Source organism: Volvox carteri (assembly GCF_000143455.1).
Source record: "Volvox carteri f. nagariensis unplaced genomic scaffold VOLCAscaffold_31, whole genome shotgun sequence".
In the NCBI taxonomy this organism is placed as follows: domain Eukaryota; kingdom Viridiplantae; phylum Chlorophyta; class Chlorophyceae; order Chlamydomonadales; family Volvocaceae; genus Volvox; species Volvox carteri.
In genome coordinates, this window is record NW_003307574.1 from 162,409 (window position 1) to 188,809 (window position 26,401).

Consider the following 26,401-nt stretch of genomic DNA (forward strand, 5'->3'; position numbering starts at 1 on the left):
ACAGAAAGGGCGGAGGGGTTGGGCCCCCGAGGGGCAGGGACGGACGGAAGTAAGGTAGTTGACGAGCCAGAGAGGGGCGCCCCAAGTAGGGCCGGGGGAGGCAAGGAAAGCCTACCCGGCACAGGACAGGCAAGGGGCGAGTCCTGCAGTAAGGTAGGCAACCGTAAGAGAGGGCCGGAGAAACGGATGCGCAGAGGGAGGGGGCGCGCACCGGGTAGGCAGAAGACCCAGCCGGATGATGAGGAGTCGCATAGACGAGGCGTAACAACGGCGAAGGAGGTCGCCGCTTCTGTGGAGAAGCAGAGGCTGGGTGGAGGCGAAGGTGAATGGCAAAGTAGCGACGAGCGAAGTTACCTGTGGCACGAGCCGAACTAGAGGCAACGCGGCGGAGTCTTGTGAACGAGGTAGAAAATATGAATGGTAGGTAAGAGAGTCGGCGTGAGGCTGGAGGCTTACGTTTTCTGTTGACGATGACTGCATTAGGTTATTTCGTACTCTCTACTCGATTGCCGTGCGAGCGGCCCACCCGCCCTCCCACTAACAGCCAAATGGCTGATCGGAGTTGTCTTTGAAGGGTTTGGGTACCGCGGGAGTGTGGTCGCAGACGCAATGGCCTTCCCCACAATAAGTTAGTAGGGAGTACGGATCACGCGATGACGTTTAAGCAGTGTGCAGCAGCTGGGCTTTACAGCGTACTGCTGTGCGTGGAAGCTGTACGAAAGAAGGATCGTAATCTTTTGTTGCAAAACAAACAAATATGGCACAAAATAAGCTCAATTTTGCTCAGGGTTCGCGTGTAGTTCTTGTCGGTCTAAAGTGACAAATCCACGCTTAGCTTGCCATGGCGCATGGTACCGATAATTTTTTCTTGGCTGTGGACACTGTGTCCCAGTTAATCTCGGCGGCAGATTAGCAACTTCTACTTGGACAAGTCAGACATGCTGGACCTTAGGGTTCAGCTAACTAGATGCCGGAAGGACGGACACCGCAGGAAGTTGCTGGATCCGCAGTCAGTACGGTGGCAATGGTGGTACAATATCAACAAATGTTGACTGTCTTTGACTGTTTTGCACATTTTGCATATTAGGCTAGTTATTTCATTAGGTAATTTTCGTAATAGCCTTGGCTTTACTCTGGAGAGGCTGCTTTCCTTGACCTTCTGCGTCTTGTCATGTGGTTGCGCGACGTAATGACTTTTGAGACATGGGTTAAGCTCAACCAGCTGTAACATTCTTATATGGTCAACAGATGAAAGAAACTAGGACCGACGTTGTAAGGGTTCCAATACCTCCAGGCATCTGGGCCGGGCAGCTCGTAGGTCGAGGAGGTATCAATACACGATGGCTCCATATACACTCTGGTGGTGCACATGTAAATGTCAACGATGCTGAAATCATTATCCGTGCAAAAAACGCGCATGCACGCAACCGAGGCGTCCAACTGGTTCGCCGGCAACTGGAGGCCATGATCATGTTTGGTAGGTTACATGTAACCGACGATAACAGTAGAAAGTCTGGGTCCTGCGCCTTTGTATTGCAAAGGTGGACATCGATCGTGCGTGTTTGCTGTAACGACGATTGCCAAGTTAGCCACATCGTGGTCAACCATGCGTCTCATAAAGCGAATAATTGTTTTCGAATACGCCAGACCCACATCTGCAGTTACTTAACCTATGAGCTATTGACGTAGTGTATGTGTGCAGCAGCTACAGCCCCGATGCTTCTCACTCTTTATCCCCGTTGCTGGTTATATTGGCACCGGGCGGCACCTGGATAGGTGTGCCTTAAATATAATTATGTATGCTTTTGCAAATATCCTTTATAAATTATTTATCACTTTACGTCGGTAAATTCCTCTCATCGCCTATTGGTCACACTACTTGCAAACCGGATATCCCTTTTCCTTCAGCCGAACTCGTGGCATGCAAATACTACAGCAGGGAGCGAACGCGCCATCCCACTAAGTTGTCTGCATTTCCACGTCCATCATCATCGCATTTCGCGCTTACGCCTCTGCGGTTTACGTCATGGTGCATTATGGTTGGAACCGGGAATCTATCATTCCCGCGGGCATCCAGTAATGCTCACAACATTTAATTTCGGGCGCTAAATGTAGTCCAGGTTGGTTTCCATCTCGTGCGCCCCGGTCTCTGGTCCCAATCCCCCTGATGATGCAAAGTACGTTCCCCGGCAATACCGCCCCCGTCGTCCTACACTTGCACCCGCAGATACCCACGAAACCCTGCTGCCTTCATGCTTCGATCACGTGCTTCTGCAAAGCGCCTTCGGAAGCGACCCACGGGTCCGTTTCGCCTTGCGAACCGGTAAGCACAAGCTCATTGAGGCTGCAAAAACACCCCGCGCATACCTAAGTAGATCACACCGACATAATGAAGTATCGTAAACGGGCGGTTGTAGTGATCGGGCTGGTGTAAAACCAGAGCCTGTAAGGGGATGGGCGGTACTACTGCTGCTGCTGCTGCTGCTGCTGCTAATCTCGGCCTGTGCATTGAATTGGCTTTGAGGCTGAACAGTACAGAATTTCGTACTCGTCCACTCCCCAGCATTCCGTATGCCCCAAAAAACTCCTTCAAACCTCTCAAATCCTTTAAAATGCGAAGCGAAACAATTGTCTAGGGTATCCTGTGACGGATCAGGATTTCACTGCTGCTCTGTCCCCCTGTTGGTGCTGCGAAAGGAATGCCCCTGCCCCTGCCGTGTCGGTGTTGCGCCCTCCGGCAGATGAGGCCGCGGCAGCTGTGCAGAAAAAAGGCAAGCTCTTCGAGCTGGTCCCCGTGCCGTCGAGCTCCAGCAGTTGCGGCAGCAGCGAAGTAATCTGCAGCAGCAGCGGCAGTAGCAGTGGCAGGAGCACTGCAGGCGGCGACGGCGGTAGCGACGGCGACGTGCTCGCAGAGGTGGCGTGCTGGGTGTTGACCAACAAGCTCGAGCAGCAATGTGAAGAAGGAGGTCATGGAGGGGACGCTGCTGCCGGCGTGGTGGGCAAAACGTCGGTCCAGTCATGGCTGCCCACGCCGCAGGCTACCACCAAGGTGCGGGGGCTCAAGCAGAGGTGGCGGTAGCAGTGCTAATTTCACCGGAAGGGCTCCCCGGGGGTAGAAGCTGTGGCAGTGGGAGGGGTAATGAAAAACGCTGTGTGTGTGTGTGTGTGTGTGTGAGAGAGAGAGAGAGTGTGTGTGTGTAAAAGTGGCTTTTACCAGGGTAGGGTTACACACGGGGGTCGGTTGCACGCCGTGAAGGGCCAGAGGGGTAACGTCTTCGACATTAGTCCTCGCAACCCCGACCAGACATCAGACACCGGAATCTGTCTGCCTTACCTCTCCCGGCCTTCGCACATCATCCCCTTGGCTGGCCCCAACAGAACCACTCATCCGCGCGCGAGCAGGGCCCCCCTGAGCGGCACCCGGACACACGAGCTGTCGTCGTCCACGCCACCTCCATCACGTCTGGGCGGAATGCGAGCTCGTCGCAGGACGGCAGCCGCAGCTCCACCGCCGCCACAGTCGCCTCCACCATCACGCTGCGCTTCCACTTCCACACCCCCGCCGCCAACTGCACCACCCGCTGCCGCACCGGTGGCTGCGGCTGTGGCGGAGGCCGCAGCAGCATCTGCACCGGCGGCGGTCGTGGCTGCGGCTGCGGCTGCGGCTGCGCGGATCTGGGTAACGTTTCCTACAACGACCCTCCAGGCTGTGCTCCGCAGCAGCTGACACCCGTTGCCAGGTCGTTGGCTGCAGCGGCACACTTGGCGGTGGGCTTCGGTGTTCTGAAAATGCGCTTTTACCTTGGTAAGCGTTCAGCAATGGGGTGGAGCGGGGCTCCCTTTCCCTGCCCTGGGGACGGGAAAGGCGATGGAAGGCGAGAGGCAGGTGGAAAGGCGGTGCTGCCGTAGCGGCATATGTAGGTGACTTCCAACTCTGTGACGCTGCTGCATGTAAATGATGTTCTGCGGCTGCCAGCCCCCAAATTCGATGCCGGTCGATGCACCGCTAGTTTCCTCTACTACACAGCCAGCCCTGGTTCCGTCTCACCACCTTCACCTCCTGGCTGGCTGCCCTGCACTGCCGCAAGGAACAAGTCCGTGTTATCAATTTGTTTATGTGTGAACCATTTAGTAGAGGTGTGCGCTTCATGGCGTGGTCCGTTTTTCCTTTCCTCCCCTCCCTCCCCACACACCATCATCATGCCGCAGGCAAGCATCTCTTCCGAAACGTGGGCTTCAGAATGGGGCGGAGCGACCTGTCCATCTCGGACCTTGAGGTCGGTGGAGGCAGGTCGTACGGCGGTACGGCGTACGGCGTTTTTGTGTGGGTGATGGCTAGATGCGTGTGGGCTTTGGACGCGTCTGAGAGACACGCACGGTTTGGTCTGCGCTCTTCGGTCTTGAGCCTCCATTAGCCATGCCGCTATAGGGAGTGCACTCTACTCTACTGGTGTGTGTGGGGGAAGCCGATTGTTGTTCACATGTTCTTTCCTTTCGCCCGAAGTTTTCCAGCGGTCCGTCCATCAGCGCAGGAAGCCTCAACCCCATCCCCAGATGGTCCAGAAGAGTCCGGCGTGCCGGTTTCGATACCCGGTCCGGCCTTGCTAGGGATGCAGTCACGCTTGGGCTCGCTCACGCTCACGCTCATCGACCAGTTCTTGAACTCCTGTTGCCCTGTTGCCGGGCACCTGGGGTGCACGGAAAGATGACGTAAAACCCTTTAGTTGCGGTAGGGGCGGCTTCCCATTACTTTTCATCACTGTGGGCCTTGCCCTACCTCGTTATCGACGTGTCGGCTGTACATGCAGGGTGCGAGTTCTGGTCGCGGCGCGTACCAGTCCGTGTTCAGCAACTACGTTCCCGCCTCCACCGTCCCGCGGGTCACTTCCTGGCTCACGGACGTGTTGGGCTTCTCCCTGACCGACACCAAGACCACCGCCACCCTGCACGTCATCAACCAGGAGCTCAACGTGCACTACTCCATTGCACTCACGATGGAGGGAGGGTGAGCAACGCTGTGGGGGCCGTAAGGGGAAGGGAGGGCACAGGGCGAACCTAACAGCAGCAGCGGGGGGGAGGTCCAGGCTGGTCGAGGGATCCTGTTGGGGTGAACATGTACCTGAAGGGATTCTGTGCGGTGTGGGTATGTGTGTGTGAATATGTGTGTATGTGTGTGCGTGTGTTACACCTTAAATGCATGTACGTATGTCGGTATGTGAGCGCTTGATGACCGCACTAAACGGTGCGGTACTATGACGGTCGTTGTCGCAGCGGATGCTCCTGCGTGAACAACCCAGGTGCAACGTAAATTACGGAAATCATAACTTTGTCGAAAACGGTCCACTAGGGCGCTAGGCCATTTTACAGACCTTTAGATGCACATGGGCATGAGTCTCAAGGGAGAGCGGGACGCTTTCTGTACAATCCGTACTATGGCGTGCGTGCGCAGGATGGACACAGCCGCCACGCTCCGGAAGGTGAAGGCCGGCGGCTCCCGGTTCCACTCCGTGGCGCTGCTGGCGGGCCCCGAGCAATTGGACCTCCGACTGAAGTTCGTGGCGCGTTCTGCAATGCGTGAGCAGCAGGTAGGCGTGACATGGCGCGGGGGGAGGGAGAGGGGAACAGAGGGCTTGATGGGGCGTGTTTGGCATCAAGGGCATTTCGGTAGCGGGATGAACGGAGTCCAACAGGTTGATGGGGATGGGGATGGGGATGGGGGTGGGGATGGGGGTGGGGATGGGGATGGGGATGGGGATGGGGGTGGGGGTGGGGGTGGGGGTGAGGATCAAGGAGGGTGGTAAGAGAGGGCGCTACGCACACAGGATGGGGAGCTCAGGTCCGCCGTGAGGCCGCTGTGTGTGTGTATGTGTGTTTGTTCTTCGGTCGGTACATTCCGTGTGGCAGGGCCTATCCTATGACGTGGACGCGCACTCGACGGCTCGTCGCGTGGCGGCTGCCGTACGTACGGAGGGCTTCGACGGCTTCATTCGCAGCAAGCGGGGCCTGCCCCGAAACCGGCACCTGGAGTACGGCCGGCGCAAAACCAAGTTCGTGTACGAGGGGTTCATGCCACCAGTAAGTGGATCCTGTCTGTCTGTCTGTCTGTCTGTCGGGCGGGCGCGCGGGCGGGCGGACGGGTGGGTGGGGAATGCGGGTTGGTGTTGAGGGCTCGCTGACAGAGCGGTGCGATGTCCCTCCCCTCTCCTCTGTTGCGCCCAGCCCCGACAGCCCTCCCTCCCTCCCTCCCTCCCCTTCTGCCTCCCAGTCCGAGGGCGAGGGCGGCTGCGGCCAGCGGCTCCGAGTCAGCGTGACACAGGTGCAGGACGACAAGGGGATGCACTACGAAATTTCAGGTGGGGGAAGGGGAGGGGAGGGGAAGGGGAAGGGGGAGAGTGAGGGCGGGACGTTTGTTGGGCGCCAGCGTTTTCACATTGGCTTTGTGCGCGTGATGCTTATCAGCCCAACCGCCGTGTCCGCTTCAAATTTATATTTTTGGCAACAAGACTAGGCTGCCGGGCCCCTTCCCACCTTTCCCTCACCCATCCTCTTCCCTGCCACGCTGCCAGGCCGACTACCCGATGTGGACGCGAAACTTAACCAGCTATTGACACAGCAGCGGCCGCCATCAGCGACATCACCACCACAATCACCACCGCCGCCAGCGACATCAGTTGACGACTCGGGCTGCTTCGTGCCGGAGTGGCGCCGGCGCGGCGGCAGCAGCGGCGACGGACGCCCAGGCCCCGGCTCCACCTCCGTCTCTAGGTTGGTTGGCCACCAGGGCCTGCACAGCCACACCAGCAGCGGCGGCGGCTCTGCGTACCGCCGTACAAACACACCGGAGACCGGTGGCTACAGTCGTACAGACATACATACCGATACTGGTGTAGGCTGGGCGGCAGACGTGCTCATGAGCCTGTCGACATTCACTACGCAGCTCAACCATTACCTTGCGCCGGCAGCCGGTGCGAGTAAGCTGCGAGCTGGTTAGTTGGTTAGTTGGTTAGAAAAAACGACTTCTACCGACTTCCGAAAGTACATACAGGACGTACAGTCCAGTTTGTGTTCCATGCCCTTTGTTGCCATGCTCGATTAGGCATATTTGTTGTGTTCGACTCTTGGGTGTTTTATAGCGGCAATCAAGGCGGGGTGGCAAATCCGAAGGGGCACACACCAAGTTCTCCGATCAGCCGCTGTGGGCTGCGGGCTGCCTGCCTGGTCTAAAGCCCCATTTCACTGTTGGGCAAGGCAGTGGAGGTCATGGCCCCGGAGGGTGGAAATGGCTTGGGCGCGAGGGTAGGGGGTACAGAGTGCTGGTTGGGATGTGCGCTATGGTGCCCATATAGCATTACTGGGGGCATAACCTTCGACCACATAGGTAGCTTTGCATGCAGCTTGCGGCTGTGTGTGTATGTGTATGTGTATATGTGTACGCGCGCGTGTGTGTGTGTGTGTGTGTGTGTGTGTGTGTGTGTGTGTGTGTGTGTGTGTGTGTGTGTGTGTGTGTGTGTGTGTGTGTGTGTGTGTGTGTGTGTGTGCGCGCGCATGCATAAGGCATGGCTGCGTGCTTCTCTCCAGCCTCGTGCGCCACCTACGGGCGGTTACACACACCAAATTAGATAGCTAGCACCGCTATACCCGGCAGGTGCAAAAGGACCGGAATGTCGTAACGGGGATCGTACTCCACACTTGTACTTGTGGTGGGAGCTGCCGCTGCAGCAGCAGCAGCAACGGTCAAGTACGGATATCCGAAGGGGCTTTTGCCTGTTGACCTGACACATCCGATAATTGACAACGGAGGTAAAAGACATGAAGTACATGCACAGCCATGCGTGGCGTATATTGCATGCTTGTCCCGTGGACCGAACAAAAATTTGTGGCAATGCCATGTACTGGAGAGCGCTGCATCTGTGCGTCGTTTGGCAAAGCGTGATGATGACGTGAGAAAAAGGGTGAGGGAGGGAGGGACAGGAGGGGGAAGAGAGAGAGAGAGAGAAAGAAAGAGACAAGGAAACACGTGCACGCGTGCCATACACATCAACATGAAAGAACTAGTTGCGCAACGGGTCCGAAAGGATCTCCTCTGCAAACCCATAACATGTTGTCGCAGTTTAATTGATATCGCTCATGGTGTTGATTTGTTAGTTCGTTAGTCAGTTTGTCGGTTGGACGTTTTTGGACCGTTTGGATTTTTTGAACCGAGGAATGGATCTGGTAGGATAGGATAGCTCGCTAGATTAGGATAAGCGGTGTGCTTGGCGATATAGGTTCGCTGGGGAGGAGGACGCACATGACATCACATCGCAGCACAGCAAGCACAGCGTGCAAGTCGGCCCTGACGACCATGGCGATGCTCGCGGACTACTAGTCTTAGTAAGACGGCCGGGGTTGCACCTGCCGCCAATCTGCATGCGCGGCATGTACGCACCCTTACCCGCCACGCACATCACACTATTTTTTGCCGAGTCAGACAACCGCCCTAACTGCAACCGGGAAAGCTTTTGTTGGCTCCGTGTGTCCATCTGTCCGTCAGTCCGTCAGTCCGTTTTCAATCTGTCTGTCCGCATGGGACACGCGTGTGACGATGATGATGAGGAGCGATTGTGCCGACAAGCGCATGGCACGGCACGTGTGGAGGAAGGCGATGATGCACCTAATTCGAATATGTTAGCTTATGGATGGCGGGATGCTGAGCGTGCGAGTGCGCGAGCGAGCGAGTGAGCGAGTGAGTGTGAGGAGGGAAATGTTGAGAAGGGGGAAGGGAGGTCATATTCTTTAGGTGCCGGATTGTGGTTGTAGCTGTGGATGTAGACGTGGAGGTGCGCGGGTTCGTCGGAATTCTGCTGTTAGCTGCTGCTGTTGGCTATGGATGGTATTTTCACCCATCGCGCGCGTTTAACTGGCAGAGTCCCTAAGAACATCGTACCCTCATCTAATGTTATACTACATACGTATGTACGTGTTTTGGTGCAGGTAGGCGTTTAGGCAGGCTCTCTTATTTAAAAAACAATTACGACGGTTCAGCACAGGCTGTCACCGTGTTGCGTCTGCCGTTCATACGACTGTAATGATGTTTTAGGTTTAGCTGGCGGAGACTGTAATTATAACTTTCAGAAATCCTCAGTATAAGTCACGGGGCCCTGGTTGCACTGTGAGCTGTTGTCCGCTTTGATTTTTTGAAAGAGCAACGAAGCAATCTGAGCCGTTAAAGCTGCGATGAACATTACTGCCTGCGGATATCGTTACACGTGGAACGAGGTATATTTACCATAGTGGGGATTAAACCTTATAAATCGCCGTAACGCGATGTACCTTAGATGGTAGATGTGCGCCATGATGCTTAAAACGCGCAGATGCACGAGCGACCGCCGCGTCAGCCTCGCCGCGCTCTTCATGTATTCGTATTCCTCCTTCATGCAGTTCAATCACCTCCCTCCCTGTCGATGATAAACGCAGTTGTCCTCATCAACGCAGTATACTAACTGCAATAATGCGACCAACCCTTTGCGCATCAATTCTTGCGCGTTCTTCGTGCCATCGGTAAATTCAATCACCACAAAGCCCACAACTATATAGCTGCAACGACGATGGCGACCCATAAAAACAAAGCCGTCGCCGTCTTCCAAACGATAAATTTTTTAGATTTCCTCCTATAGACTCCTACATGCAACATGCCTTTACTGCAATATGCCTTTTTTACATGCAACATACTGCTAGAGCGAAAACCTGCTTTCTACAGTATTATGATGCTGCCATCCACTTAAAAGGGGAGAAAGCCTTAGGCATAGACGCACGGCCCGCCAATCAGTCTGCCGTATTCCTAATTTGATTACGACAGAAACCCGGCTGCTAGCGGCGCGCAGCTGCGGCACATCGCTAGCTGCTCACAGGATGGCAGAAGAACGTGAGAAATGCCAAGCGGACAGCGAGGCATGTGCACACAAAACAGGCCATGAAAACTTGGCCCCACAAACTGGCCGGGCGAGGCCACTTGACCCTAAACAGTCGGCGGGTTGCCCTGAGGAAACCCTCCATCGCACATAGACACACATACATACGCACACACACACACACTCGCTCTCTCTTCTCTTCGTCGTCGGCTATGCACAAAAGATTCGATCACTTCAAGTCTTCCCTAGAACCTGATAGACAGCCGGCGGGTCGGATGCATCCCGACTTAAGCTATGTACCCATTGCCGCATCGCTAGGTATGCATGCATGTATGTATGCAGCAAAACAAAAGTACCCACCGCACGGCGGAAAGTAATGGTCACGGCGGAAAGTAATGGCGTGCGGCGGGTAAGTTAGGCCGCACGCAAGAATAGCTAAGGGTCTATCAGCACACACACGCACTTGCTCCAGCTAACACTCATTCCAACTTCCTTCGCAAGGGCAAAATCCCCTAGTAATGAGCAGGGTGCCTCACCCAAGCGTACATACATACATACGTACATACATACGTACAAACATACATTCATACATACCGATACATGGCTCCTTACATTCGTCACGCACTAGTTGTCGGCTTGCGATGCGCCACCTACCTAGTCTTTATGCCGTACTGCATCGCCCTAGAAAATATTGTGCCTGTCAAATCGAAGCGCTGTCAAACTCGCTCACTCTGTGAGAGAGGGACACCGCACTGTGATACATGCTATCAGTCTAATCAAAGTGCACAGAGAGAATGGCGCGAGAGCGAACAGAACCGCTACCGACCTGTACATCATCCAATCGCATCGCAAGTACGGACTAACCCGTGTTGTTGGGCAACGTAATGTGAGTCTCAGAAGAGAAGCTGAAGGACATAATTTGAGATGATGATGATGATGATGATGATGATGATGCTACGAAGCCTTCATGATGCGAAAATTGGCGTTGACGTTGGCGTTAGTCCCATCGCCCAGCGCCTCAGGAAACCGGAAAGGAAAGGAAAACGAGTCTCATCAGTCCCACGGATCCGAAAGCCGGAAGAGAAACGCCGCGGCATATGGCGGGGCATGCGGCATGCGGGCGATAACATCCCGGGGGTGCCAATTGAGATCGGTCCGGGGGATGACTAACATTGCCACACCATCACACACACCACCACACATGTTGCCACACACATTGCCACACATATTGCCACACACACCACCACACATATTGCCACACACACCTTCAGGTCCGCCGTTACGGCCCCCAGGCCGCGGACAGGGGCTCTAGGGAGGGTTGCCGCGACAGCAACGCACTGCCGACGCAGCTGTTCAGCTCCGTGACGAAGCTAGATAATACGCTCAAGGCGCCAACTGCCCATTGGGAATCCGGATCGGGCAGGGTAGCGTGCGTCCACGTTGGGCTGCTGCTGACGCTGTCGTACAGCCTGCCGCCGCCGCCGCTGTTACTGCCGCTGCTGCTGCGGCTGAAGCTAAGGCCTACCGGTACAGGAACGGGGCTCAATCCGGGACCGACACTGCTTCCGCCGCTGCTGCCGCGCCGGCGCCACTCCGGCACGAAGCAGCCCGAGTCGTCAACTGATGCCGCTGGCGGCGGTGGTGATGGTGGTGGTGGTCGGTGCTGTGCCAGCAGTCGACGTAGTTTGGCGTCCACGTCGGGAAGGCAGCCTGAAGACCGGCGGGTGGGCAGTGCGGTGCGGTCTGTGAAGGTGGCCCGTGTGGGGCCGGGTGGGGGCTAAGCCGGGTGAGCAGCCCCTGGAAGCCGGGAGGATGGATGGAACACTGAATAGCCCTAAGGCCAAGATAGCGGCTCAAGTTCGTATGCAATTAATACCCCTCTCTCTCCCCCTTCCCCTTCCCCTACCCTCCCCTTCCCCCACCTGAAATCTCGTAGTGCGTCCCCTTGTCGTCCTGCACCTGTGTCACGCTGACTCGGAGCCGCTGGCCGCAGCCGCCCTCGCCCTCGGACTGGGAGGAAGGAGGGGAGGGAGGGAGGGCTGTCGGGGCTGGGCGCAACAGGGGAGGGTCGCACCGCTCTGTCAGCGAGCCCTCAACACCAACCCGTACTCCCCACCCACCCGTCCGCCCAACAGACATACATACATACAAACATCAGAGAGACAGGATCCACTTACTGGTGGCATGAACCCCTCGTACACGAACTTGGTTTTGCGCCGGCCGTACTCCAGGTGCCGGTTTCGGGGCAGGCCCCGCTTGCTTCGAATGAAGCCGTCGAAGCCCTCCGTACGTACGGCAGCCGCCACGCGACGAGCCGTCGAGTGCGCGTCCACGTCGTACATGAGTCCCTTTGAAGCAGCAGCGGCGCAGCATGCAACTCAATAAGCCTGGGTAGCAGAACTACAGTGTCCGGAATCCCCCTCCCGAATGCCCCTCTTCCACGTACGGCCATCATGTACGGCACTCTCCGGCTGATCAGCCATTCAACATGGCGTGGCAAACAGCATGCTGCTGCGCTTTCTAAGGACTCATACACCCTGTATGCCGTACATATGCCGTACGGTTTGTTTCCCTGCTTACCGGATGCTCCCTGAACTGCGTGATCAGCTTGAGTCTCAGGTCGAGCTGTTGCGGCCCGGACATGAGCGTCACAGAGGGGTTCTTGGAGCCGCCGACCTTGAGCTTACGCAGGGAGGCGGTGGAGTCGTCCCTGTGGTGTGCGCGCGCGTGTGTGTATGTGTGTTTGCACCGCGGGACACGTGTCGGGATTGGGGGATCCGTACAGAGGAAAGCATGTCCCTCTAGGTTTCCCTGCTCGTGAACTTGTCGTAGAGCTCGGCAGATCCTCAATACACCTCCTGGGCCCAACACGCGACGTGCCGCACTAGCTCGCAGTCCCTAACGGCCCTACATCCCTCGACCAGCCTGGACCCCCACCCCCCCGCTGCTGTTAGGTTCGCCCTGTGCCCCCCCTTCCCCTTACGGCCCCCACAGCGCTGCTCACCCTCCCTCCATCGTGAGTGCAATGGAGTAGTGCACGTTGAGCTCCTGGTTGATGACGTGCAGGGTGGCGGTGGTCTTGGTGTCGGTCAGGGAGAAGCCCAACACGTCCGTGAGCCAGGAAGTGACCCGCGGGACGGTGGAGGCGGGAACGTAGTTGCTGAACACGGACTGGTACGCGCCGCGACCAGAACCCGCACCCTGCATGTACAGTCGACAACGCAGCAGCAGCAACAACAACAACAACAGGTTGAACATCGCGAGAGGGGAATCACATAAGTGATTTCGCTAACGACACATAGACCCCTGGCCGCGGAGACACCAAACATGAAGAGCAAAACGCTGAATGGCTGCTATCAAACGAAAGGAAGCCAACCGAACCCGTGTATGTCCCGCCGCGAAAGGTTTTAGTTGCTTGCCACCCCAGATATAACCCCTTTACATCCCTGCTGCCATGCATTCCCTGCCCGCCGTCGCAAAGTTAATCAAGGTGCTTCCAGGACCTTTAAGCTGATCAGCCATTCGTCATATGGCCAGTCGTCCATACCTCTGCCGTACCCGCCGGTCAACGCTGCTGTACGACCGTACGACCTACCTCGAGGTCGGCGACGCTGAGAGCTGTCCTATCTGCTCGCTGGCCAAGATTGCGGAAGAGGCTCTTGCCTGTGTGTGTGTGACCGTGACAATATAAATTGGTGAGGTTGAGGATTAAACAACAACAACAGCAGTGACCGGAGATAACACCGAGTATCATTCTACAAACACCTTCAACTGAGAAATCGCAGATGTCAAAAAGTTCACCGAATTGCGATCCTGAAATCGTAGCCTCACTTCATCAATTTGCAGTTAATACGGCTCTTCAGGGTCCTCAAAACCATAACAAACTTGGGTCTCTTGGCTCATGCTAGCGAGTCAAGGGAGGGAATCAAACCTAAACCCCCGACACTGCACTGCCTCCCCCAGATTGCTCACCAAGCTTAAACCGGAGCTTGAGGACGTCAAACGCGGGCTCAAGGCACGCCGCCTTGTGAGCTGCCGCCGCCAGCGCCAGGCCCACGGGCGCCAGCAGCGGCGGGTTGCCACGCCGCTTGGGGCAATATCCCAGCACGGCCATGGCCACCGCGACAGCGATGGATGTTGCAGCATGGAACCGTGTCGTGCCATCGCCGTCCCCAACCATCGACACCCGACCCCACCCTGGCAGCTGGTCCCGGTCCCGCTCCCCGTCAAAGTCCTGCGGGGGTTCAAGGAGTAAGCAGCAATCACCACCATCATTACCACCATCATCACCACCATCATTACCATCATCATTACCACCATCATTACCACCATCATTACCACCATCATCACCACCATCATCACCACCATCATTACCATCATCATTACCACCATCAATACCACCATCATCACCACCATCATTACCACCATCATCACCACGACTATAGCGATTAGCAATAAAGCACAACTACTCACACCGCCGCTACCCGCCGCAGCAATAGCAAAAGCACTGGAAGCGGCCCTGGCGCCTGTGGGCCTGGGTGGCGCTGTGGTGGCCGCACACGCGAGGCGTCCAGCGTGTCCTCAGCAACAACAGAATGCTTTCTTTTTGGGAGCTGCCTGTCTGCCTGCCTGCTTCCGCGATTCCGGCGATGTCAAATGTGGTGCTACTCTGATACGACAACCTACGTTCGTAAAGCCGCAACTCGGCACCACTGTACCTGCCACCTCGCGATGCGAGGGTGCCTGTATTGCCTAAACACATTCCAGCTAGAAATGCCACGCTGACATATTTTGCTGCACAACCGGTGATAGGGCCTGGTCATAACCCACCTGTTGTGTTAGTGACCCGCCGGAGGTTGCAGCCTTGCCTTGGCTGTTAAAGCTGGAAGCGCGGCGGCTGCCATCACTGACTTGGCGTAGGTTGTCTGGCTCTTGGTCGTTTGGTAGTTCACTGCCGGTGCTTTGGGGCTCCGGAACCAGTTCAAAAAGCCGTTCCTTGCGGCCCGTGATCGCGGCCACTTCATCTGGCATTGCGGGCGAGACGGTACGGCGGTACAAGTATGGACAGTGGACGGGAGGAAGGGTAAGATAGCGCCGTTGCTCAACAGGTTGAGTAAAGGCGGGGCGCTGCGTATGAGACACACGTGAGCTTCATGCTGCGCTCGAGACAACTTCGGAGCGCCACTCACATAGAGACAAATTGCAAAATTTGGGGAAAACCACATCCGATTGGGAGGTACACATTTTGATGCCTATGTGGTTCGAGCATTAACACGGATGGCTGGCAGCGTAGACAACACAACATGGGCGCCACTGTTTTAAACAAACGGGCTGACGTGTAAAACGCGCGCGCAGGCGTACCGTTCCGGAGGCAGAAACGAACTCTCGGGTCCAGGCCAAAGGCATCTTCAAGAAGAACATAATCGACCCTGGCTGCCACATCGCAGTCGTGGATGGCTGCGAGCAGGGGTGGCAAATCAGGTAACACCTTGGCAGGAGGTAGGCACTGATACCGTAAGTAAGGCAAAGACGTAAGAATAGAACCCTAGCTCAGCATGTACTAGTTTCCATCCTTATTACGGAAGTATCAGTTACAGCAAAGCGAGGTAACCCATACAGAATATGTATCGTCGTGCAGCATTGCACCTGGCTGTCCTGGTAGCTCTGGTGCCTATCATCAAACGTTTTTTCAAAAACATACCTAGCCGGGTCATCGCCTCAAGTTGTCGGCGCACAAGCTGGATGGCACGAGCTCGGACATGGCAATCTCTCGCCCGAATGTTTATGGCCGTATCATTGACTGTAATGTGAGCTCCTCCAGAATTATAATGGAGCCATCGGCAGTTGTGGCCGCCGCGCCCAACCATTACGCCAGCCTTAATTCCAATGGGGAGTGGCACCTTTACAATATCTGTCCGGTTGGACGCCATGATTTGACAAGAAGCAAGCTCGTGTCGTTTCAACACCGCAAGGCTTTGTCTACCCTAAGTAAGGCTACGTTGCTGCAATTTGGCGCAGCAGCAGGTTTTCACAGCCTTTCGCGTAGTCCAAGTATTACAGTATCATAGTATCACAGCAGGCGGGTTGTTACTGTACTACGATTGGCAACTAGGGGTAGGGAAACATATCCGAGTATTTCAACGTATATTCCACGAACCCCGAGGACCTCCGCATACCATGGGAATTTCAAAGCATCTAACTACAACTTTAATTATATTTTTTGTTAAGTTTATTATTATAACCTCTACGGCTTAAACGGCTAGCCTTGGATACCTTGACAGATGTCTTCGGAGCCGGCTGCAAACTGACTGCAATACCAAAGGTAGCAGGAATGCAAGCGCTGGCAACTGATAACGAACATAAAAACGTGATATTCGCTTGCATAGCTATGATGGCTTGAGTTGCTTACCATGAATATCCCTAACGTTGGTGCGCGGGGTGAAGGGCCACCGGGGGAGGTTACGGCGAACAACTTACCCCTATGTAGGCAGTCCAAAAGTTATGCTGGTTTCGCATCTTATTCCCTACTAGACTACTAAAATTTTCGTAATTCACTCATAGAGCTTTAAGTGGTTATCCAGGCGCCAAGCGCATGGCCGTCCGTTAGCCAGCAACGATGGCTGTTACAAGTGATTCGAAACGATTTCGGCCTCAGCAAGGCCAGGCACGGCCAGTAACGCCACACAAGCTTCTTCCCTGAAAGAGCCTTGCTTTTGGGATCCCATGAATTTGCTACTTAGATGACTAATGGATGGCATGGCTGTGGATGTTTGTCTTCGGTCTGCCCCTGTGTGCCGATCTTCAAGCTCTATCCCTACCTGCCAACTGAACTGCTCTGTGTCTGCAAGTCCCAAATGGCTACTCACTTAGTCTCTCTTCGATAATGCAGGTGTAGCATAGCGTTTATGGACAGTTCTCAAGTTGACAGACGAGTTATCACCTTAACAGGCTGAATATATCACGGGTATCACACGCGTCTTTCACAGATGTGATATGTGCTATGTTACAAGCTCGCGGGAGCTCGTAAGGCCCAGACGTTCTAGCGTCGTCAAAACGAAGGACGAAACAAAAGAGGAAAAAGAAAGAAGGGGTCATGGACCTCATCTGAGAGAGAAACAGTAAACAGAGTAGGCTCACTACTCGGCTATCAGCGCGCGTCGCCTCACGAAGATGTTGTGTACGATCTGCGCAAGTCCGCGCTGATCATCTATCTCCATGACAGACCTCATGTTGGGCACGACATCCGCCTGGCGTACACCTAGGACTTGAGAAGCCCTTCTATCTGTTACTGAATTAAGTAACTTGCGGTGGAGGAGAACAACGCACGGCTAAAGGTCTTCCAAGACGCTTGAGAAGCCCTTCCCGTAGGTGGTTGCACGCGAAACACTCTAGCAACACGTGAAACACATCTTTTACTGCGTTATTGTTGCCACAGACCCTACATCAGCGCTCTTGGCGCGACCGACCGGCGGGTCGGCTAACCTCCAAAGGCCACGTCCTAAACGAAACCGCAGCAGTGACAAGTATGACTTCGCGAAGCAGGGACGTAGCACATCGTGTGCTTCGGCGTTCCCATCCAATGGGGATGCCGGCAAATCTTAATCCCTGGTTACGGTTGTCCGACAAAGACTCCCCGGATGTATTCTGATGTATTGATAAGACGTGGGTTCGTCCAGTCATCATCAAATCGCTCGTTCAACGTTTCCATGGCGGATCGAACATTGGTCGGGCTCGACGAAATGACCTTCCCCAGACTTCATCCAGGTCCGGGTGCAGCTCTGGGAAGTGCCTCAAAGAGTGAGTGCCTTAAGCACCTGAGGCCCTTAGAATCATGACAACCCAGTTGGTGGCAGTGTAATCAGAACGCATTGCAAGAAGTATCTCCTCACGCAAAACATTGTGAGAAACACAGTCCCCTTTGCAAGGATATCCCTGTTCCAAAAATGGTAGTTGAGTGCGGCCCGGTGAAGGTGGAAGGGCCATTGACCAAGCTCCCTAAACAGCACATCCGGTATCCTCCCTAACCCAGAGAGATGCTTCAGAAACGTGCGTTGCAGCTCGACTATGCGATTCTCCCTAGAGACCTTTCGAAGTAGCAGGGCCGCCCTTGTGCGTCGTGTGGTCGTTCAACGACCTGGACAACGAACTGCGGTCCCCACACCTGGACTCCATACGACAGAATGGATCTAATTTGCACATTAAAACACTTGAGCGCTATCTTAGGGAGAAACCACATAAACAGTACCTAAGACTGACCACGGCAGATGGCCACAGCGCGACTGTCAGTCACCTGTTGGTAGTGTAATGCCTGTACGTTGCATTTTCAGCGCACCTTCCGTGCAGTAATCGTAGCTAATCATTGGACCTGCCGCTTGCGCGCATGCAGCAGCGGCGTTCCTAGTACCGGCGATGCACGGCGTACCTCCCCGCTCCAGAAACCTTCCCTCTACTGATCTTAAGCAGAGGCGGGGTTCTCCCTGCAGGGAGACCAGCTGGTCTAAAGTTGCAGACTCAGGCAGCGCTCTGGAGTCCTCCAGAGCAAGAGTCCTCCATATCACACGGGGAATCAAGTTAGAAACCGCTTCAATACGCAAGTTAAGGATCAACAACATTCACGGTTGCATGGCCTTTAATTTTTTTATCCTTGTGTCAAACGCAGTCCGTATGTTTCCACTTACTCGCCCCCTGGTGTGCCCACCCCGCTTAGGGCCGCCGCTTATAAGTTTTAAGTGTGCCCGTGATGGCATTGACTCGATGGGATGAGAGGTTGTCCGCTTGGTTTCGGTCATACCCAATCTCTTGCTTCTGCTGCTGGAGCCGTTTTGCCGCCACATACATGGCCGTGTGCACGTAGATAGATGCAAAGCGCAAGGCACCAGAAGGCGCTGACAAAGGTGTTTTGCCCTCGTGCCTGAAGAGCTACCGAGGATGGTATCTTCCGATACACCGCTTTCTAACGGTATATCAGCATACATAGATATTTAAGGTACTACACCGCGCGCCGTCCAGGCAATTGCCTGCATTGCAAAGGCAAAGCTGCAGCTCCGCTTTGCTACCAGCTGGTAGCAAAGCGGGTGCCCAATTGGGTTGCAACCGAAGGTGTTACTGTGGTGACGTCACGAAAAAGTCACGAACAAGACGAGTATCGCTAGGCCGAACCAGGACGAATGGATAGAGGGCTCTAATGCATGCGAAGTAACGCCTGCAACGAGAATTTTAAATTGTCCTGGCCCTGCCGTGAGATTTGCCAGAACCCGTGGTAATCCCGCTCCACGACACAACTCGATATTCGACAGCACATTACTCCTTGCAGGTGGATGTAATCGCAACCAATGTCAGATTAGGAATCCTTACCAGCTCCCCAGTCCAACTGTTAGGCCAGGCCTTCCTGAGTATCGGACACTTTGGGTGCTCATTTCGTAACCCTTCGCCTCGCGGCGAAACGTACACTAGCTCTTCGAACTGGAGGTAGCAGAACCTAACGTAATCCCTGAAAAAATTTTAACATGTGAATATTAGCCTGTATAACACTACGACGTAAGCTCGATCGAGGAAACATCAACTTGCGCGGGAGACCATGCAAGCTTACGGATTGTAGGCCAGTTTCTCAACTTTTAAGTTTTTTGGTTTAAGAAAGCTGTGTTGCCACGAGTAAAAATCGCGAAAGCAGTATTTCAAGCGTTGCAACGTTGCAGTCGCGCGGTCATTTGATCCCAGTCCTTCCTATTTTAATATGGGTAACTGCACGTATGCGGATGTATTCAGTGCCCGTAGTTGTTAAATACTTCGGCATGCTGCTCAGCGTTCCTTAGTCATACGAGGACCATCGCAGGGCAACGTGAAAACATTTAGCGATAGAAGTCCCTACCTGGAAATTTTGTACATGACGGTACACACTTGAGTGCAAACTGATCCCATTGCCCGTACCTGCCCTTGGAGGGGCCCCAGGCCCCTGACATACAATAAATAGCGCGCATCTAGCTGGCGCGAGATTTAGTGCACCATCTTTCCTACATTCTGAAAATTACAGTAGGGCGTTATACTTGAAATCCAATTAAGGTGTCTCCTGTAATGGCATGAAGGGTAGGGTCAGGCAGTCCTATAGCTGAGAAAATATACATGACATTCTTGCCGCTCATGGAGTCACCTTGCAGACCCGATGTCGTGAAGCTGCCTTTACCGCCAGGCGTTAAAGCCGGAGCCGTCGTAGGTCGTGGTGGCCACAATGTGCGATGGCTTCACTTCCACTCGGGTGGTGCACACATCACTGTAAATGATACCGCCATCACCATACGAGCTAAGGAGGATCACGTACGTGAGCGAGCTGTGCTCCTCGTGCAGTTGCAGCTGGGCGCAGCCCGAAAGCTATTAGGAGGTGCGCGCGTGTCGGATGGGAACGCGGAACATGTGGAATCCCTGATTACGGGCTGCTGATCGAAAACAGCAATGAACGACTTGCAGGTGCAGACGCATGTCTACATTGGTTAGTACTAAAAATGTCTTGCTGATAAGTTGCTGTGGGGAGACACACAGGCGCACACAGCGCTGAATGCGCAGCGGCCTACTTGCTGCAGTCGTCGGTGGTGATGAGCACCACCTCCCGCTCCTAATCTTTTTCTTCTCTTCTCTCTCTCTCTCTCTCTCTCTCTCTTTTGCTTGCATTTGCCTTGCCGATCAAGCCACCTCATGTAGCACTTGGGGCCCCCGGCACCGGCTTCCCCCGACAAGCTGAGTGCCTCGGTCCGCTGCTTCCCCCTAACTTTCCGCTGTGCAATGCTCTGTTGCCCCCCTGTTGAAACCCCCTCCGCCCTCACCTACCCGGCTTACTACCTTTGCTCAACAGCGACACACGATGACGACCTGCCGCCCCTCCCCCGCCCCGGCTTCATCCTCCTCGAGGCCGCATTCGGCACTGACCCGCGGGCCAGCTTCTCCCAGCGGCAAGGTAAACACCGCGTTGTATGGAACACCAGCAAGCAAATCCGACCCGTGCTGGCTCACGATGATGCTAGTCGGGGAGGGCCGCACAAAGGGGGTAACGAGGATCGAGTAGTAGGGAGGGTTGGAGCAGGAAAAGAGTGCGAGGAGGGAACAGATGGCACGGGTGTGTTTTTGGCAAGGGTGCGCTTCAGCAGCGGTCCAATTCCCGAAAGCCTTGCGTCCGGGATTGATACGTCCCGCGTACCCCTGCCCACACTGCAGAGGTCTACTCATACAAGTCATCAAATCGCAGACGCGCAATCGCCTCTTACACGCCACCAACACATACATGCACACACATACCGGGTGGGGGTTATTCAGTGGACAGCCCCCAGGGAAACGGCAGTGTTTGGAAAGGCCGTTGACAGCCTGCCGTATGGCGAGCAATGATAGGCGCGTTGGGACCCTCCCTCAATTTGGCCCTTGCCCTTGCCCTGCCCCTCAAAGGCAAAGCGGATACAGGAGACGTGGAGGGTTGGGGCAGTCGTACACTGCGCACGTCGGGTTCGTGTTGTAATCTTTGTCTATGTTTGAGGGGTCTCCTGGGGACGCAGTGAGCGGTGCTGAGCACACCGTAGCCTGGTGCAACTCTTAGTGGCCACGTTGACATCTTACATCGCGAGAACCCCTGCACGATACCCCCTACGAACTGAAACAAACTAGTTGGCCTTGCGCATATTGCGGCCCCGCGATATGCGCAACCGTCACCCGCCTTTCCCGGCTCGCCACAGATGAAGTTGCGGCCGCGCTAGGCCTTCGAGAGCGGCTATTCGAGCTGGTGCCGGTCACCATTCCCTGCAGCCGGGTGCGCGGTGTGCTGTACGGGTGTGCTGTACGGGTGACCTTTACTGCTGGTGGCGGTTAAGGTAATGATGAACGAAATTCATAATCGCTGCTTTCTTCCCTGACGTCTGCAGGACCAGGACGGGCAGCGGGATCAGGATAAGGCTTCAATAGGCCGCGACGGCAATAACGCGGCAGGCGTCCACGCTGCTGCGACAGCTGCCGCCGCCGCCGCCGTCGCCCGGGCGCTGGCCGGGCTCGGCCCCAAGCGGCGTGGCAACCCGCCGCTGCTGGCGGCTGTGGGCCTGGCGCTGGCGGCGGCAGCTCACAAGGCGGCGTGCCTTGAGCCCGCGTTTGACGTCCTCAAGCTCCGGTTTAAGCTTGGTGAGCAATCTGGGGGAGGCAGTGCAGTGTCGGGGGTTTAGGTTTGATTCTCTCACTTGACTCGCTAGCATGCTTGGTGAGAGTTTCGGAATGTCCAGTCTGTTGGGTGGTGGTACGATAATGCGAGAGGTCAGGATATAGGAGTTGTCAGAAGGTCGTGTTGGAGGGTCCCGCGATTGGCTTCGGACGGTTTTGGGTGCCTTGCGATTCAGACTCCCTCCGGAATTTTTCGGAGCTACCCTTAGCTGGGCAGCAGGCTTTGCCGGTTACATTTCGGTGTGCTGTTCGTGCCGCCGCTTCAGTCCCAGAGAAAAACTGTTTTCGTGTCTACCCTGCCCACACCAATGCCACACTCCCCTAATCTCTAACCCCAACCCCAACACGTGTTTCGACCACAGGCAAAAACCTCTTCCGCAACCTCGGGCCGCTTGCGGATAAGACTGAATTGAGCGCCTCTGACCTGGTACGCTTGGTACGGCGGCCTGTCGTACACTTATAGATGAAGCGTTATGGTTAGGGCAAAGGAATAGGGCTTGCTCCAGAACAGGGGCCAATCTTAGGGGCTTTTCGCTCCTTATCTCTCTAGCTGCCAGCTGTCTTCCGAGTTGGTGCGTGTTGGATCCCCTGTGAAATTATTTTGGGACGAGGACTCCGTTTCTGCTTGCCTGCCAATGTGCGGATTTGCGTGCGGCCCAGCTTGTCATTCTACTTCTTGTCACTTTTTGTCATCTCTTCGTACACTTTCGCGATGTTCAACATGTTGTTGCTGCTGCTGCGTTGTCGACTGTACGTGCAGGCTGCGAGTTCTGGTCGCGGCGCGTACCAGTCCGTGTTCAGCAACTACGTTCCCGCCTCCACCGTCCCGCGGGTCACTTCCTGGCTCACGGACGTGTTGGGCTTCTCCCTGACCGACACCAAGACCACCGCCACCCTGCACGTCATCAACCAGGAGCTCAACGTGCACTACTCCATTGCACTCACGATGGAGGGAGGGTGAGCAGCGCTGTGGGGGCCGTAAGGGGAAGGGGGGACACAGAGCGAACCTAACAGCAGCAGCGGGGGGGGGTCCAGGCTGGTCGAGGGATGTAGGGCCGTTGGGGACTGCGTGCTAGTGCGGCACGTCGCGTGTTGGGCACATGAGGTGTATTGAGGATCTGCCGAGCTCTACGACAAGTTCACGAGCTGGAGGAGCATGCTTTCCTCCGTACGGATCCCCCTCCTCGACACGTGTCAAGCGGTGAAAACACACATACACACACACACGCACGCGCGCGCACACCACAGGGACGACTCCACCGCCTCCCTGCGTAAGCTCAAGGTCGGCGGCTCCAAGAACCCCTCTGTGACGCTCATGTCCGGGCCGCAACAGCTCGACCTGAGACTCAAGCTGATCACGCAGTTCAGGGAGCATCCGGTAAGCAGGGAAACAAACCGTACGGCATATGTACGGCATACAGGGTGTATGAGTCCTTAGAAAGCGCAGCAGCATGCTGTTTGCCACGCCATGTTGAATGGCTGATCAGCCGGAGGGTGCCGTACATGCTGGCCGTACATGGAAGAGGGGCATTCGGGAGGGGGATTCCGGACACTGTAGTTCTGCTACCCAGGCTTATTGAGTTGCATGCTGCGCCGCTGCTGCTTCAAAGGGACTCATGTACGACGTGGACGCGCACTCGACGGCTCGTCGCGTGGCGGCTGCCGTACGTACGGAGGGCTTCGACGGCTTCATTCGCAGCAAGCGGGGCCTGCCCCGAAACCGGCACCTGGAGTACGGGCGGCGCAAAACCAAGTTCGTGTACGAAGGGTTCATGCCAACAGTAAGTGGATCCTGTCTCTCTGTTGCTTGTATGTATGCCTGCCTGTCTGTCTGTCTGTCGGGCGGACGGGTGGGTGGGGAGTGCGGGTTGGTGTTGAGGGCTCGCTGACAGAGCGGTGCGATGTCCCTCCCCCCTCCCCTGTTGCGCCCAGCCCCGACAGCCCTCCCTCCCTCCCTCCCTCCCCTTCTGCCTCCCAGTCCGAGGGCGAGGGCGGCTGCGGCCAGCGGCTCCGAGTCAGCGTGACACAGGTGCAGGACGACAAGGGGACGCACTACGAGATTTCAGGTGGGGGGAGGGGAGGGGAGGGGAAGGGGAAGGGGGAGAGTGAGGGGTATTGATTGCATACGAACTTGAGCCGCTATCTTGGCCTTAGGGCTATTCAGTGTTCCATCCATCCTCCCGGCTTCCCGGGGCTGCTCACCCGGCTTAGCCCCCACCCGGCTCCACACGGGCCCCTCCACAGACATCACCCCACTGCCCACCCGCCGGTCTTCAGGCTGCCTTCCCGACGTGGACGCCAAACTACGTCGACTGCTGGCACAGCACCGATCACCACCACCATCACCACCGCCGCCAGCGGCATCAGTTGACGACTCGGGCTGCTTCGTGCCGGAGTGGCGGCGGCGCGGCGGCAGCAGCGGCGGAAGCAGTGTCGGTCCCGGATCGAGCCTGGGCCTTGCCGGCGACCGCGTGTTGTACAAGCGCTTCCGCAGCAGCGGCGGCGGCCCCGTCGGTCCTAGCGCTGGCCCCTGCTGGGCGCGCTCCATCAGCGGCGGCGGCGGCGGGGTATTGCACGACAGCGCCAGCAGCAGCCTGACGGCTTCTTTTAGCACGAGCAACCCCAAGCCCACTTGCGATGCGGAAGGTCACGTCACGGCGGAATGGGCTGAGGCTGCTCTGGGTACGTTGTCGGAGTTTATCAACAAACTTAACAGCGCACCCGCAGAAAGAAGGCTGGCGGCGTCGGTGACCACGTCGGCAGCAGCGGCAGCAGCAGCAGCAGCGGCGGCAGCGGCAGCGGCAGCGGCAGCGGCGGCTGCAGCTGCACAGCGAAGGACGCGACTCACTGCCGGGCGCTTAGAGGAAAAACACTAATTGAAAGCGTCAAGGCAACCGTCATCCACCTCCACTGAATTGATTTAAAAGCTCATTTGATTTGCAGCTGGTTCCAGTTCGGCCGCTGTACACAGCTAAATGATTTTCATCACTTGCTCAAAGTCGTTTTGTGTTCAGTAAAGTACAGCTTTTTCCGGTACTTATCGATCCTTCTTTTGTTTGGTTTCATGTTCCAAGCCGTCTGCAGCTGACTATTTTGCGACACGTCCCATGGTGGCCTTTATTAGTTCTTTTGTCCTTTTTGTCCTTCATTAGTCCTTTTCTTTGACCTTTCCAGGAATCTTTCCAGGGATTGATTGTGTCCTGTGTGACGTGGTTCAAGTCGAAGTGCCGAGGAAGGATGTGCAGTAAAACTAGGGGTGTTACCTGTTATGAAGAGGGGGGGTATTAGGGTTGTGGTATTTGTAATTCGTTATTTGTTTGTTTGCTCGGAGACGCGAATGTGAGGCAGTGCCCCTACGCGAAACTTTGGAAAACGAGTGAAAAGGAGTCGTGCACCGCAGCCGTGTTAATTAAGGTCCTTGGTTCGCTCTACAGCGAAAATAGTTTTGATGAGTGATAGGCTCGTGGCTGAGTTCTACCTGGTTGCTTATGTATTTGGGTTGACTTATGTGTCGTACGGTACGGCGGATTGGGGGCAAGGATTGTTTTGCATTGCAACGAAGTGACGAGGCAGGGTCTCAGCGGTAGCTGCTCCTCGGTTGTTAATCAAAATGTACGTGTTACATCACGATTTCTTTTATAGAAAAGAACCTATCGGTGGATGCAGGTCTCGTGATGTACCCTCCAGGATACTTTACAGTACGGCAGGCGCGCGAGAGTTGCTGCAATGACGAGAGCCCTTACATAGGTGCTAATTGAGTGGATGCAGTTCGGCATCACAGTGACGCAGTGTACGCAGGTGTATTTGTACTCGTACACGCGTATACACCTACACATTTTATCATGCGCGAGTGTCGTGTTGTGTTTTGATGATGTGTGTGTGTGGATGGTTGTGTTGGTTGCGCAGTAGCATGTATGGTGCAAGAGCTACAAGACGGCTTGCAGCGAGGCGTTTGGAGGTGAGGACGTTGAATCTTAATCAATGGCGGTCAGTAGCAGGCAGCTCAGACGGCAGATCGCAGCAGTGCTTGGTGAAGAAAGAACACGATTATTGCCTGTTATATACTATGTATGTATGTATGTATTTATGTCGGCACAATCGCGAGCTGAAGGCGGTTAGCCGGATGCGTTGCACGTCCATGCGTTTGTATGGGACTTTGGGGAGGAACCGTGGGAACGTTGAGGTGACAGCTATAAGGTTTTTCGTGTTCTTCAAAGCTTGGTTGGAGAACGAAGAAATGTTTTAGCCGTAGCAGCAACATTAGTAAGGGGATGCGGTAACACTAGTTTTACGGCAGTATGGATATGTGTGTACGATCTTTCTATTAG

At 55.4% G+C, this 26,401-nt stretch overlaps 4 protein-coding genes across 4 annotated transcripts in view; 3 read left to right on the plus strand and 1 right to left on the minus strand.

Annotated features, from left to right (window-relative positions):
- The window catches only part of VOLCADRAFT_105603 (uncharacterized protein), a gene marked incomplete at its 5' end in the record, with an annotated part of 3,027 nt that extends 2,607 nt beyond the window's left edge, over positions 1-420 (plus strand). The window contains one exon of the mRNA XM_002952576.1: positions 201-420. The remainder of the gene's footprint in view (positions 1-200) is intronic.
- Positions 414-6,991, plus strand: VOLCADRAFT_93328 (uncharacterized protein; the record flags this gene model as incomplete). The annotated part of the gene is made up of 11 exons (XM_002952577.1): positions 414-420; positions 2,228-2,323; positions 2,742-2,794; positions 3,038-3,049; positions 3,379-3,805; positions 4,210-4,277; positions 4,809-5,005; positions 5,450-5,585; positions 5,905-6,075; positions 6,266-6,353; positions 6,567-6,991. 11 exons carry the CDS (start codon positions 414-416, stop codon positions 6,989-6,991), a joined length of 1,680 nt encoding a protein of 559 aa, XP_002952623.1.
- Positions 6,992-8,653: 1,662 nt separating this feature from the next.
- Positions 8,654-18,250, minus strand: VOLCADRAFT_93329 (uncharacterized protein; the record flags this gene model as incomplete). Its single annotated transcript, XM_002952645.1, has 12 exons — positions 8,654-8,689; positions 11,156-11,196; positions 11,229-11,600; positions 11,813-11,900; positions 12,068-12,238; positions 12,471-12,600; positions 12,895-13,091; positions 13,486-13,553; positions 13,863-14,124; positions 14,721-14,914; positions 15,252-15,347; positions 18,223-18,250. 12 exons carry the CDS (start codon positions 18,248-18,250, stop codon positions 8,654-8,656), a joined length of 1,683 nt encoding a protein of 560 aa, XP_002952691.1.
- Positions 18,251-20,009: 1,759 nt separating this feature from the next.
- Positions 20,010-26,179, plus strand: VOLCADRAFT_105604 (uncharacterized protein; the record flags this gene model as incomplete). Its single annotated transcript, XM_002952578.1, has 11 exons — positions 20,010-20,265; positions 20,734-20,835; positions 21,602-21,675; positions 21,788-22,037; positions 22,436-22,500; positions 22,834-23,030; positions 23,322-23,451; positions 23,684-23,854; positions 24,052-24,139; positions 24,351-24,755; positions 25,980-26,179. The coding sequence occupies 11 exons, from the start codon at positions 20,010-20,012 to the stop codon at positions 26,033-26,035; spliced, it is 1,794 nt and encodes a 597-aa protein (XP_002952624.1). The 3' UTR covers positions 26,036-26,179.
- Between the last annotated feature and the right edge of the window lie 222 nt (positions 26,180-26,401).